This window comes from Nyctereutes procyonoides, unplaced genomic scaffold, assembly GCF_905146905.1.
Source record: "Nyctereutes procyonoides isolate TBG_1078 unplaced genomic scaffold, NYPRO_anot_genome, whole genome shotgun sequence".
In the NCBI taxonomy this organism is placed as follows: domain Eukaryota; kingdom Metazoa; phylum Chordata; class Mammalia; order Carnivora; family Canidae; genus Nyctereutes; species Nyctereutes procyonoides.
The window spans coordinates 25,372,371-25,386,011 of NW_026575040.1; the positions used below are offsets into that span (position 1 = coordinate 25,372,371).

General features: G+C 34.4%; 1 protein-coding gene across 1 annotated transcript in view; it reads left to right on the plus strand.

Moving 5' to 3' along the window:
- SECISBP2L (SECIS binding protein 2 like) overlaps nucleotides 1-13,641 on the plus strand; it is a 62,440-nt gene that overhangs the window by 2,610 nt on the left and 46,189 nt on the right. Inside the window, exons 2-4 of the mRNA XM_055319949.1 lie at nucleotides 5,756-5,934; nucleotides 7,917-8,241; nucleotides 10,348-10,483. Of these exons, the coding sequence (XP_055175924.1) occupies nucleotides 5,756-5,934; nucleotides 7,917-8,241; nucleotides 10,348-10,483 (640 nt within the window). The remainder of the gene's footprint in view (nucleotides 1-5,755; nucleotides 5,935-7,916; nucleotides 8,242-10,347; nucleotides 10,484-13,641) is intronic.

Here is a 13,641-nt window from a genome sequence, read left to right on the forward strand (position 1 = left end):
GCATTTCATGGTAACCTAATTGAAATCCTTGGAGTATTGCACAAGTGTAACTTAAAAAAAAAATCTAAGCATGTTTTGCATGAAGACATTCAAATTGCTCTTTAAAAAAAAAAAACTTTGTATAAAAGGGTAAATTGTATGTATGTTGATCAAAATTATAAAAAGTAAGTTACTGGGAATACATGCTAGATAATAGTCTTAATTGCAATAACGACTGTTTTAAAGAATGTTATAACCAAAAGAGGATCTCAAGAGTATTATTCTCTTATAGCAAGCAAGCAAGACTGTATTAAATCAAAACAAGTAATTTAATTTTAATTGCCGGGGTTAGATGTTCTAAGAACAGTTATTACTTGGTGTAATGCTTTTTTTGTTTTGTTTTGTTTTGTTTTGTTTTGTTTTTGCTCTTAAGGGGGGGGAGTTGTAAAGGGACATGAAGAATAAATCATGGAGTTTATTTGTTCATTAAGGCTTAATGTTTCTATTTAAGGAAATTTAAGACAGTGTTTTGAGATTTTTTAAAAAATAAACAATGGCTTTAAAAATGGCAGAATACTTGAAGTTCACAATATGTTTTGTATTATCAAATGATTCAAACATTGGCTTAATTTTTAGTAAGTTAACATTAGATAGGCTCTTTTAAAAGCATTTACAAGACTATTGGTCACCAATGTCTTTAAGTCTTAGAAAAGCAAACACGTAACAAATACGTATGACTTCATGCAAAGTGCTGTTTACTAATAAAGATACAAATCATCTGGCTTATAATTTTTTTTTGACTAAGTAAATGATTTATCTTAACAGATTTTAAAAATAGTACTTTTGTAATCGAAAGTAAAATAACTTCGGGAAATTTAACTTTTTTTTTTTTTCCAGATTTATTTATTTGAGAGAGTACTACGGGGCAGGGGGGAAGGGGGCAGAGGGAGAGAGAGGGAACCAGACTCCCTGCTGAGTGGGGAGCCCAGTGTGGGGCTGGATCCCAGGACCCCAAGATGATAACCTGAGCTAACACCAGGATGTTCAGCTGACAGCCATCCAGGCACCTTGCCAACCTTTGGAAATTTAAAAAGACATTTTTCCCTAAGCCCTTAATCAGGAGGAAATAAAAAGGTAGAATTATGAGTTATTGAAAAAGTAATGCATATGAAAGCCTACAGGATGTGGCTGAAGCTATACTCTGAGGCAAATGCATAGTCATAAATACTTTCATTATTAAACATTTTAAGGGTAAGTAAAAATTAAGTGTCCAGGGCTAGAAGTTAGCAGGAAAACCCTACTGAAAAGCAAGAGAGGAAAATAAATATAAACCCGGAAATTAATGAATTTGATAATCCAAAAGCCAGTATTAAATTTAGAAAGCTGGGGGATCCATGGGTGGCTCAGAGGTTCAGTGCCTGGCTTTGGCCCAGAGCGTGATCCTGGAGTCTTGGGATCGAGTCCCGTGTCAGCTCCTGGCATGGAGCCTGCTTCTCCCTAGCCTGTGTCTCTGCCTCCCATTCTCTCTCTCTCTCTCTCTCTCTCTCTCTCTCTCTCTGTCTATCATGAATAAATTAAAAAAATAAATTTAGAAAGCTGATTTGTAGAAAAGTACCATCAGGATTAGGTGTGGTCTGTTTTAACAAAAGAGGAAAAGATTTGAATAGTAAATCAAGTTGGCAGTCTCAGTTAAGTATTTTGATTTTTTTCTCAATGTTTTCTGAAGTTTTGCAAAACTTAGGTATATAACTACTGCAATCGGGATCCCTGGGTGGCGCAGCGGTTTGGCGCCTGCCTTTGGCCCAGGGCGCGATCCTGGAGACCCCGGGATCCGATCCCACGTAGGGCTCCCGGTGCATGGAGCCTGCTTCTCCCTCTGCCTGTGTCTCTGCCTCTCTCTCTCTCTGTGACTATCATAAAAAAAAAAAAAAAATTATAACTACTGCAATCGATTTGGCACAAATGTTTCCTTTCAGTGTAAGCCATTGCAATCAGAAACAATACAGCCAGCACGTATCTCTAGCTATTTCTTCCTTTGGAAGAAATTTATTTTTCTTTGACCATGAGATGTAAAATATCTTAATGTTTGATATATTGTAATTTTACCTTAGCATAGAAAGAATGTACAGGGTTTCTATGGTCATATTTTTTTCTGTAGGTGTGTGGTAGGTACATAACGAAATTTTATTGTGGGAGACTGCCTTATTATGTTCTTCTTCAGTTTTGATTTTAAGTGGGTGTTTTCTTCTGTTGCTTAATCTGGGAAAATTATTTGTGCTCTTCTGGAGGTTCTATTCCAGAAGAGTTTAGTGTGCATTTCCTGCTGTTGGATGCTTCATAGTAATGCTTGCTCATTTTCCCTAAACCAGTCTAGTACAGCACTCGTTCCAGAACATGTACTCAATGTATATATGTTGAATTTTTATAGGCTCTCATTGATCTGAGTGCATTTGTTTAATACACTCTGTTAAAGGAGGTTTTTATACCTTCATGTTCTGATAAATTCTTGGGTTTTCTAGGTCATTCACATCAAAGAAGTTTTATTATTGACGTTTGTTTTAGTATATGCTAAATTTAAAAGGAATGTAAAACTGCTTTATGTTTTTATTTTGTTTTTTGTTTTTTTTCCCTAGCATAGGCTTCTGGGATTATTAGGATTTTTCATTAATTTGGAAAATTCTGAAATAATTTCTGAAAGATAGAGATACTTTACTAAGTAGATAGTTTTTTAAGCAAATAGTACAGGGAGAGTTAGACTTTGTGTAGTTTAGACTTATTTTATATTTACTTTAAGGAGATAACTCTCTGCTATCAAATTTCTGATTTCTGAAAAATGGATCTTGTCAAAAGTAGACTAAAAAATTCAAGCTGAGGAATATCATTGTATGAAGTAACTAGTCTAATTTTTTCATAATGTTTTGTTGTCCACTGTATAGGACATTTTTCTTTGATTTCTATACTAATACAATTGAAATATTGCTGGAATTTGTTACTTAACATATTGTCTACATGGGCTTTATTATGTGGAATTTTAAGAATAGTTTGAGATCTTTACTTTTTAGGCCTGAGAAGAGCAGATGCTTCATTTTAATGTGTGATACTGAAAGCCCTAAAGTCACAACAAACAACTTTTAAGACCATAGAGAGTTGTAACTGTAAGAGAAAGTTTGCCAGCCTGTTCCTACTAGTGACATCTTCTGTTTTTGCAGCTGTTCACTACAGCAGCTTCTCTTTTTTGCTAAAAACAAAGGATCATTTCAGTGTTTGTGAGTTTTATTGTTGACCTCTGATATCTAGAATTGCACTTAGAATAGAAATCTTATAAACTTTAATATTTAAGAGCATATACTGTGTATATGTACAGATATCAGTTATAAGTTATGGGTGACACTTTTTTTGATAGTAGGTTACCTAAGTTCATGAAACTTACAAAGTAAAATGAAACTAAGTATAAAAACTTGTTGCAACTTTTGACCTGAACAAGAATTTGAATTTGTTGTTACTAAAGTAATTTATGGGTTGGTATTATTTGGAGAAAGGTGTCAGGAAACTTATTATCTTTAAATTATCTTATTTCTTAAAATTAGTATAATTTCTTTTTCATATGGAAATTTGATATAACCATACTCCGTGCTTTAAAAATGTCCTAATACCTTCTAATACAGATCTATAAAACTTCTCAGAGAGTTCTCATATGTTTAAAAGGACTTTTCAGGTTTTTCAAAGAAATCCTAAAAATTACATTTTTAGTGTAGTTAAAATGTGATTTAAATTTTCCCTCTTTTTATGCCTATGCATGAACTATATAAGGCAAGTTTCCACTATCTGTGCATTCTTGTTGAAAATCAGCTTTCCCCCCACCAATTTCCTCCTGGCAGAACGTTTATTAGATTGATATTTTATATTTTACACAAGTAATTTTTGAGTTCTGATGTCAGTTTTGTCAGTTTTGAGTGAAAATTACTGACTTAGACTATAAGCATTTGAAGGAGTTTTTGCTTTCAGGAAATTCAAGAAACCAGCTTCAGCTCATAGATACAGTATTCATAAGGCAAGTACTCTCTTTAATTCAGATTTGGTTAATAGTGTAAAAATAGATTTCAAAGTTTAATCAGTTTAATTTCAAAGGATAGTGAATTAATATTGCTATAAATAGTTCAGATTTCTTCTTCTGCCTCACCTTTTTACAAGCATTCTGAATATTTCCAGTGGACTCTTTTTAGAGAATAGTTTATCTGAATAAAGACTCTCTGTTGACTATATGTCCTTAGATTTTGTCTTCAGATTTTCTTGCATTTGTTACTGATTACTTTTGTGAGAAGCATGCCTGAAATTTATTCTGGGAACTCTGCCTTGCTCAGAGCTTCCAATAAATGCCATCCTACTGGAGAGAAAAGTTCTAGTTAGGACTGTTGCTTTGATTTGAGCAGTTGAAACACTGGATTGCATTTCACTTATTGGTTTCTTAAAGAAGTGTTTAATATCTTTTTAGATTGTGATATTTATGTGGCTTTTAACATTCTACCTTTGCAGAATGTGCCTATAGGTTTTTTTCTTTTTTGTAATTAAATTGTAAATATTTGTTGTTAAATACAGAAGGAAAACTCCATAAAAACAGCGTATAGATAAATGAATTATAAGATGAATACCTTGTGCTTGTCACCCAAGTTATATATAGAACTTTGCTAGGCATTCAGAAGCTTCCCAGGTACCTCCTCATGATCTCAACTCCTTTTCACATCAGTAATTTCATATGAGTAATTCCTATCCTGACTTTCATCCTGGATCTTACTTGCTTTTCTTTATAGTTCTGTCACCCACCTGTGCATCCTAAAATACTTTAGTTTTTAAAATAAATATTTTAAATTTCTGTAGATTTTTTATTTTTTATTATTTTTTTTAAAGATTTTATTATTTATTCATGCGAATACACAGAGAGGAGACAGAGAGAGATTGGCAGAGGCACAGGCCGAGGGAGAAGCAGGCTCCATGCAGGGAGCCCGACGTGGGACTGGATTCTGGGTCTCCAGGGTCCCGCCTTGGGATGAAACCCGTGGAGCCACCCAGACTGCCCTTCTGTAGATTTTTTAATCTACAGAAATATATACAAAATAAACTAAAATGGGAGTGCCTATTCTGGATTACGTTAGTTTACTCAAGTTGTCTACTGGGAAATAAAGTACTCATTTTTTTTCTCCTACTTTAACTGTGAACCAAAAGTTTTTTGCCCTTATGTTAAGTTTTCTTTCTTTCTTTTTTTAATCTTAGACATTTTCCTTTCTTTTATTTAAACCATACTAATCTAATTTCCTGAAATGGACAAAAATATTTTTCAGTCTAGTCAAAAAAATATAAAGTGATTATCCTTCAGAATTCTAATGATTTTTCCCTCCTAACAGAATTAGTTAAAAGCACATTGTTTTGTCTGAAGAGCTAGATTTCTTTACTACCAGCTTTATTTTTGGATTCAAGTCTAACTTCCTTGTACTCTTGATTGTTTTAACAGCTTTGGTTACATAAGAAATGACTTCATTAAAATGCAATTACTTGATATGCTATTCCCTGTTTTATTTGATGGCTTTGCCTAAATAATTATATTTAGTTATTTTAATATGACATTGCTGTTCCCTTTGGATGTTTTGTAAATACTGAGATCTAATTACTATTTGTAAACACTGACTCTTCCATTGTTAGATTGTGAATTTGTATTAAGTTTTTTGCTTTTTTTTTTTTTTTTGCTCATTTATTAATAGTGTGTTTTACTTTCTCTTTGAAGAATGTCAAGCTATCAGCTGAGGTAGAACCATTTATTCCACAGAAGAAGAATCCTGATACATTTATGATCCCGATGGCACTCCCAAATGATAATGGAAATGTTTCTGGTGTAGAACCAACTCCAATCCCCAGCTACCTGATTACTTGTTACCCATTTGTGCAGGAAAACCAGTCCAATAGGTAATCTGTTTATTATCTTTTTTTGTGTGTGGGGGGGGTTGGGTAGGGAAATACAGAAATTGGCATGGCATACTTCTTCATTTTTTCCTTTTGTAACTTTTTCTTTTTTTAAGTTTATTATTTTAGTAATCTCTATAGTCAGCCTGGGGCTTCAACTTGTAAGTTTGAGATCAAGAGTTCCGTGCTCCACTGACCGAACCAGCCAGGTGCCCCTCCATTTGTAACTTTTAAACATTAACCATTTCTCTTTTTTAAGAAAAGTAAATAAACCCAAATGAAGGAGAAATTTGAAAATTGTTATTTTCTCATTCTTTCTAAGAGGAAATAGAGTTTTTTGGATGTATCTCCTATAATAAGTCATTAAAATTACTTTGAAATAAGTTGATACAAGGGGAGGAATGAATATTCAGAAAGTGGTGAACAGAAACCCTTTTTTAAGATTAGGTATCTAATCAATTTTCAGAGCAGTCTGGCATAAGAAAATACCAAGAGATAGTCCTTAACATTGAGGCTTTTATGGTTAACATATATTTCTAGATTCTGATTCTAGTTTAAATTTAGCTTCTGTGCTATAGTCACAGGGTGATTTAGCCAAATGTTAGCAATTCAGATAATGTGTGACCTAGTGGTTAGGGTGTTACTTGTGATAGTCATGATAGCCTTTTTAACCCTGCTTAGACTGAGTGATTAGTACTTTGTTGATGTAGTTCATTTTATTGCTGTATAAAAAGTATTTTCAGCCTCTTTCAATTAATATCACACATAAAAATTCTATTTCTCTAGCACTCTGGGATAAATGGATGAGGCCCAACTGCCCTGAAGGCAAAGACAATCAGTATTTCTACACACCTATAAGCCATCACGTAGCACACTAGTGTGCCAAGGCTTATTCTTTCAGATATAGTCTTGATATAAGAGATATGAGGCCACTAAGCTGCTGTATGAAATATTAAGTATTCAAGTTAATAATCTCTAAAACTCTAGTTTTGGGGATTGGACAAAGAGTAAGGGATCCTTCTCAATTGCAGTTAATGTTATATGAAAAAATTTTGACCTATGTTTGAAGTGACTTATAAACCAAATTTAATAATACTATTTTTTGGATTTGACAAAATAGCCAAACGTAAAGTACAATTAATTTTTCTTACTGTACTAAATAATCTTTGAGAATTCGTGAGTAAACCAGCCAGCAGATTAGATATATTTCTTAAATTATGGCAATGAACATTTTTCCATTGTGCTTTGTTGTGGGGTAGTGAGGAAAAGCTCAATGCTCCGCTCCCCATGACCCCTCATTCTTCAGCAGCAACTTTCGTAAGGACTACTGAGATAGGAAGAACCTTGCTGATGCTTTATAGGAATTGCACTAGAAAAGGTTCTAATGCTAGGGATAGGATGGCAGTGGACCGGCTTGCCTCTCTTCTTCTTTCCCTTGGACCTGGAATCTGTTTCCACTGCCAAGGAGGGGAGCCAGGAAGAGCTTGACTTGGCCAAATGGTTCGAGGAGTATGAGAGAGAAGTAGGAAGCCATGCGACAGAGCTGAAGAATGAGAGGTGGAGGAATCAAATCACCCATTTAATGATCACCTTACGCAGTGATCACCTTACCCTGCTTTTTGCAGAAGGCTGTCACAGTTGTTAGCATTGGATGGGAACTTTGGACTACCTTTGTTTACAGATCCAGCAGCTAGGTATTTAACTTCTAGGCAGAAATACCTTGAGGAGGTTGAAGAGAGAGTTACAAATAAGAATGGTATGTACTTTTAAAATCTTGGAATGCAGTAAAACTATTAGGTTAAATTTTTTTATACTGTCATTTAAGTTGTTATTACATGTATCTAATAATCTCTAATTACAGCAAAGAACTTTATAAGGTGATAATTTTATCTCCTTTTTTAAGTTAAAATGAAGTAAGAGCTTTTGCTTCAGCATTACCTTTAGACTCGTCACTAGATTGTTCTTTTTTTATTTGATTTTAACAGACAGTTTCCGTTGTATAACAATGATATACGATGGCAACAGCCAAGTCCAAACCCTGCTGGGCCATACCTCGCCTACCCCATTATATCTGCTCAGCCACCTGTTTCTACAGAGTATACATATTATCAGCTGATGCCAGCACCATGTGCCCAAGTTATGGGATTCTATCATCCTTTTCCTACACCTTACTCCAACACCTTTCAGGCTGCAAATACTGTAAATACTATAACCACAGAATGCACTGAGCGTCCAAATCAGCTTGGACAGGTCTTCCCATTGTCCAGTCATCGAAGCAGAAACAGTAACAGAGGACCAGTTGTACCAAAAGTAAGTGACTTTGATATTTCTATTGTTAATAATAGTGTAGGTAATTCACTATTTGTATTGATTAGCTTTTGATGCTGAATTTACTATAAAACATTTCATTCACTATTATAATCAAGGGTAGAACATTTATAAAATAGTTTTCCCTGTTTTTTATTATGCCTTATTATTTTTTTTAAAGATTTTATTTATTCATGAGAATACACAGGGGAGAGAGAGAGAGAGAGAGAGAGAGAGAGAGAGGGCAGAGACACGGCAGAGGGAGAAGCAGACTCCATGCAGGGAGCCTGACGTGGGACTCGATCCCAGGTCTCCAGGATCATGCCCTGGGCTGAAGGTGGTGCTAAACCGTTGAGCTGCCCGGGCTGCCCTATTTTGCCTTATTCTTAATTGACAATATGATTTTCAGTCACCTTCAGATTCCTTCAGAGAGTTTTATGTCATCATAATGTGTAAATATTTCCAAATTATTTTAATTTAGTGATAAGAATTGCATAGTGTTTATAAGTGGTAGTTTGGATTCTATGCTAGTGGTGTGGAATGACTAATGCACTTCATTATATTTCAGTCTTCAGAAACCAGTAGGAGATACTATGGAGAACGTTTGTGATTCATTAAATCCCTTCAACTTCATTGTTGCTATTCTGTGAATTTTTAGTAGCAATAGCACTTTGTTAGTCAAGTGTTGCTTTACTATGTTATCTGAACACAGGGTCTCCTCAGGCTGAAGAAAATGAAAGATAAGTGTGTGAAACCACTCTTAAGATTAGTCTTTTGACTATGTAAAACAGAGGGAGACAGGAAGGGCTTGAAAACAAAGATTTAAGATTTATTCTATATAACTGTTTCTTAACTAAAAGGATACTTTTATATTGAGGCCTTAATAGCAAGGTGTATAAAGAAGAGAAGACATCAAAAAAAAAAAAAGAAAAAAAAGAAGAGAAGACAAACCATGTTTCTTCTCAGCACTTTTGAGCTAATAGATGGTAGAGTGATTTCTTTCTTTCTTTCTTTCTTTCTTTCTTTCTTTCTTTCTTTCTTTCTTTCTTTCTTTCTTTCTTTCTTTCTTTCAGATTTTATTTATTCATGAGAGAGAGAGAGGCGGAGACACAGGCAGAGGGAGAAGCAGGCTCCATGCAGGGAGCCTGACATGGGACACGTGGGACTCGATCCGGGGTCTCTAGAATCACGCCCTGGGCTAAAGGCGGTGCTGAAGCGCTAAGCCACAGGGGTTGCCCCATAGAGTGATTTCTTAAATGCATTTTATAGCTCTGTCATCAAGGAGTTGATGCCTTTCTAGATTTCTTTAGTCCAGCTTCTTCAGTGAAAAGTCTTTGCTGTCTTCTGGCATACTTTTCACATATTAAAATACAAACATGCAGCAGAGGTTGCTTTAAAAGGCTTTTATAGTCTTTGTTCATGAAGACATTGGGTCAGGGGAAATTGTTTTGGGATCTCTGGAGAATGTAAAGAATAAGTATTGGTAATTAGGTAGTAGTATATAACTTTCAGATGTTGAAGAAACATGACTTCTCAGAGTGCATTTCCAGCACTTCAGTGTAGGCAGTTAAATTCAAAGTTCCATTGTATAAATTGTTGTTTTTAAGTGATGAATACTGGTGTTTTAAAAAATTAAGGAAAGGATCAGCTTTCTTATATTTTCTTTTCAAGCTCTAAAGCAGAATTTTTTTTGTACTTTTGCCATCATGAAAGTAAAACTTATCCCTTGGATAAGCTTTCACCCTTTTCTAAATAAATATTTATAATTTCTTATATAATATTATTATGCTTCTATCATTTACTAATTATTGATTGAGAATATATGAAGTAGAAGTAATTACAATGAATTAATATTTTATTAATCATAGTAGCATTAATAGTTATTTGAAAAATTGTATTAAAATGTGTGTATAATAATTTCATGTCCTACGATTAACTGCAGATAATTTCATGAATTGCTAACACAGTAACCCTCTCTCCCCATGGATTGGGAGCCACTAATTTAGAGCATACATTTAGATGTGTTTTATAGTGGATATATATATATATATTAAATGTTTAATACATTGAGTAGGTTTTTAAATTATTTTTTGTGTGTGCTTAAATCAGCAACAGCTTTTACAACAGCACATAAAAAGCAAAAGGCCACTGGTGAAAAATGTAGCTACTCAGAAAGAGACAAATGCAGCAGGTCCTGATAATCGATCAAAAATTGTGCTTCTGGTAGATGCTTCACAGCAAACTGGTAAGCAGGGGTCCTTATATATACATCACTGATTTTTATCTGTTGTCATGTATTGACTTTATAATTGTGGACTGTACCACTTTTCAGGATTCTAGACTTTTCATCCTTCCATTTATCTTGCCACTTTGTGAAACTCTCTAGGAAGATAAAAGCAGTCCATGAACATACAGTGTTCTTTCAACTAGTTTGCTGGCTAATGTGCAGTTTTGAGGAGGATTTGAGGTGTCCTTATCCCCATATAGTAGTGGAGCAGTTCAGAAATCAGAGTTGGAATTTTGCAGGCATTGTAGGAATTTGAGTACCCATTTTTGCAAATATCAAAATTGTATTTTTTTTTAAAGATTTTATTTATTTATTTATTCATGAGAGACACACAGAGATAGAGGCAGAGACACAGGAAGGAGAAGCAGGCTCCATGCAGGGAGCCTGATGTGGAACTCGATCCTGGGACTCCAGGATCACACCCTGTATCAAAGGCAGATGCTAAACCACTGTGCCACCCAGGGATCCCCAAAATTGTATGCTTTTATAACTACTTTAAAACCCTTTATAGGGACGTCTGGGTGGCTCAGTGGTTGAGCGTCTGCCTTCAGCTCAGGGCATGATCCTAGAGTCCTGGATTTGGGTCCTGTGTCGGGTTCTCTGTGAGGAGCCGCCTTCTCCCTCTGCCTGGGTCTCTGCTTCTCTGTGTCTCCCATGAATAAATAAATAAAATCTTAAAAAAAAAACACACACCTTTATAAAATACTCTAATATAGTATCTTTATAGAAAGAACTTGGCAAGTTTTCTGTGCCACATCATAGATTGGAACCATACTTATGAGCGGCACTTATATCCTCTCAAACAAGTAAAAATTTTGGACTAGTTGTATATCATTTTGTCCAGAGTTTTTTAGAGGACTGTATAAACTTTAAGGAAGCTTTATCATGATAATAGATAAAAATTAGTATTTTCCAGTTTATATCATTAAATCCCAGTATCGAGTAGATATCTCCTTACCCATTCTCATTGACATTAGTAAAAAAATTTTGTTAATGATCAAGGCCAAGAATTAGATCTGTTCAAAGACACATTTACTTTTTATCCCTATAGTCTCCACTCGGGCTTAAAATAAATTTGATGATGCATACTTTCTTTCATTTGAGCTGTACCTTTTCTTTTGTGACATCAGCTCAGTTATTTTTTTACAATTGCTTAGATCCATTAGGAGTAAGGAAGGATCTGGGAATCAGTTAAAAAACAATCTTTCTATAATTTGTATCCATAAAGCAGTGTGATCAGTGGACTAGCAAATGCTTGAGATGATATAGAAAAGAGTAACAATATAATATATTTACAAAGTTTTCTAGGTTTTTTTGATTGTTGCTGGTCATAGTGACGGACTTCTATGTGCTCTAAACCCTGGGACTGCTTTTAAAAATCTTTACTTCTTTAGTTTGCTCATTAAGTGACTACAAAGACAATCTTCTGATAAGAATTAGGCAATGAATAGATGAATATTAGCAAAACAAAAGAACAGCCTAGTAAATGGGATAAGATATTCGCAAATGATATATCCAGTGGAGGTTAATATCCAAAATATTTACACAATACCAAAGAAAACAGATAATCCAATTTAAATTGGCCAGAGGACCTGAATAGACATTTTTCCAAAGAAGACCTACAAATGGCCAGCAAACACATGAAATGATGCTCAACATCACAAATTATCATGGAAATGCAGATCAAAACCACAATAAGATATCACGTTATACCTGTTAAAGTGGCTAGAATCGAAAAGAAATAGTAAGTGTTGGAGATGATGTGGAGAAAAAAAATGCAGTGGGAATGTAAATTGGTGCTGCTACTATGGAAAACAGTATGGACATTCCCTAAAAAAATAGAAATACCAGATGATCCAGTTAATTCCACTACCGGAATTTTTTTTTTTTTTTTGGACAGCTGAGCTCTTTTACAATCAGACTTTGTTGGAGCCAACGAACAATGTTTTCTCATGGAGATCCCGGAGAAATAAGGCAATCGTTTTTTCTTTGTGGGCAGACTTAATTGGCCTGAGTTGGGTATTTTACCCAAAGAAAATGAAAACATCAATTCAAAAAAATATATTCACTCCTATGTTTACTGTAGCATTATTTACAATAGCTCAGATAAGGAAGCAATCTAAGTGTCTTTAGGTAAATAAATGGAGAATGGATAAAGAAGATGTGATGTGTATATATAATAAAATATTACTCAGCCATAAAAAAGGATGAATGAAATCTTGCCATTTGTGACAACATGGATAGACTCAGAGGGTATAATGCTAAATGAAATAAGTCAGATGGAGAAAGACAAATACTGTATGGTTTCACATATATGTGGAATCTAAAAAGAAAAAAAAAACCCTGTGGAAATAAAGCCATAAACACAAAGAACAAAAACTTATGGTTGCGAGAGGGTTGGGGTTAGCTGATGGTAACTACGCTTATAATGAGCAAAGCATAATGTATATAGACTCTTGTAGCATCTCTGTGTGGTACACTTGAAACTAATGTAACATTGTGTATTAACTGTGCTTAAAAGAAGTAAAAAAAATGAAAAATGAAGGTAAAATTTGATTAGAAGATAATACCTTTTATCAGTGTTCTTTTTTAAAAATATTTATTTATTCATGGGAGACACACAGAGAGAGACAGACACATAGGCAGAGGGAGAAGCAGGCTTCCTGTGGGGAGCCCAATGTGGGACCTGATCCCAAGACCTCGGGAACAGGGCCTGAGTCAAAGGCAGACGCTTAACCACTGATCCACCCAGTCATCCCCTTTTTATCAGTATTCTTAACCTTTAATTTGTTTTCAAGTTCTGTGGATTGTGTATTCTATCAGTATTTTTAACTTGTTTTTAATTTCTGAGGATTAATTCGTATTAGTCACAGGTAGGATGAACTATTAGAACTTAAAGGAATTTGTAACAAATTTTTATTCTTGAGCACAAGCTTGTATTTAATGAGTTTAATAAGATGACTAGATACAGGATATTATACAAAAGTTAAGTACATTTCAGTGTGTTACTAACAAACAGGATTTGAGAAGAGATGCCACTTATAATAGCAACAAAAATATAATAAAGTTTTTGAGAATAAACTTTATAAAAGATGTACAAGACATTTATGCAGAAA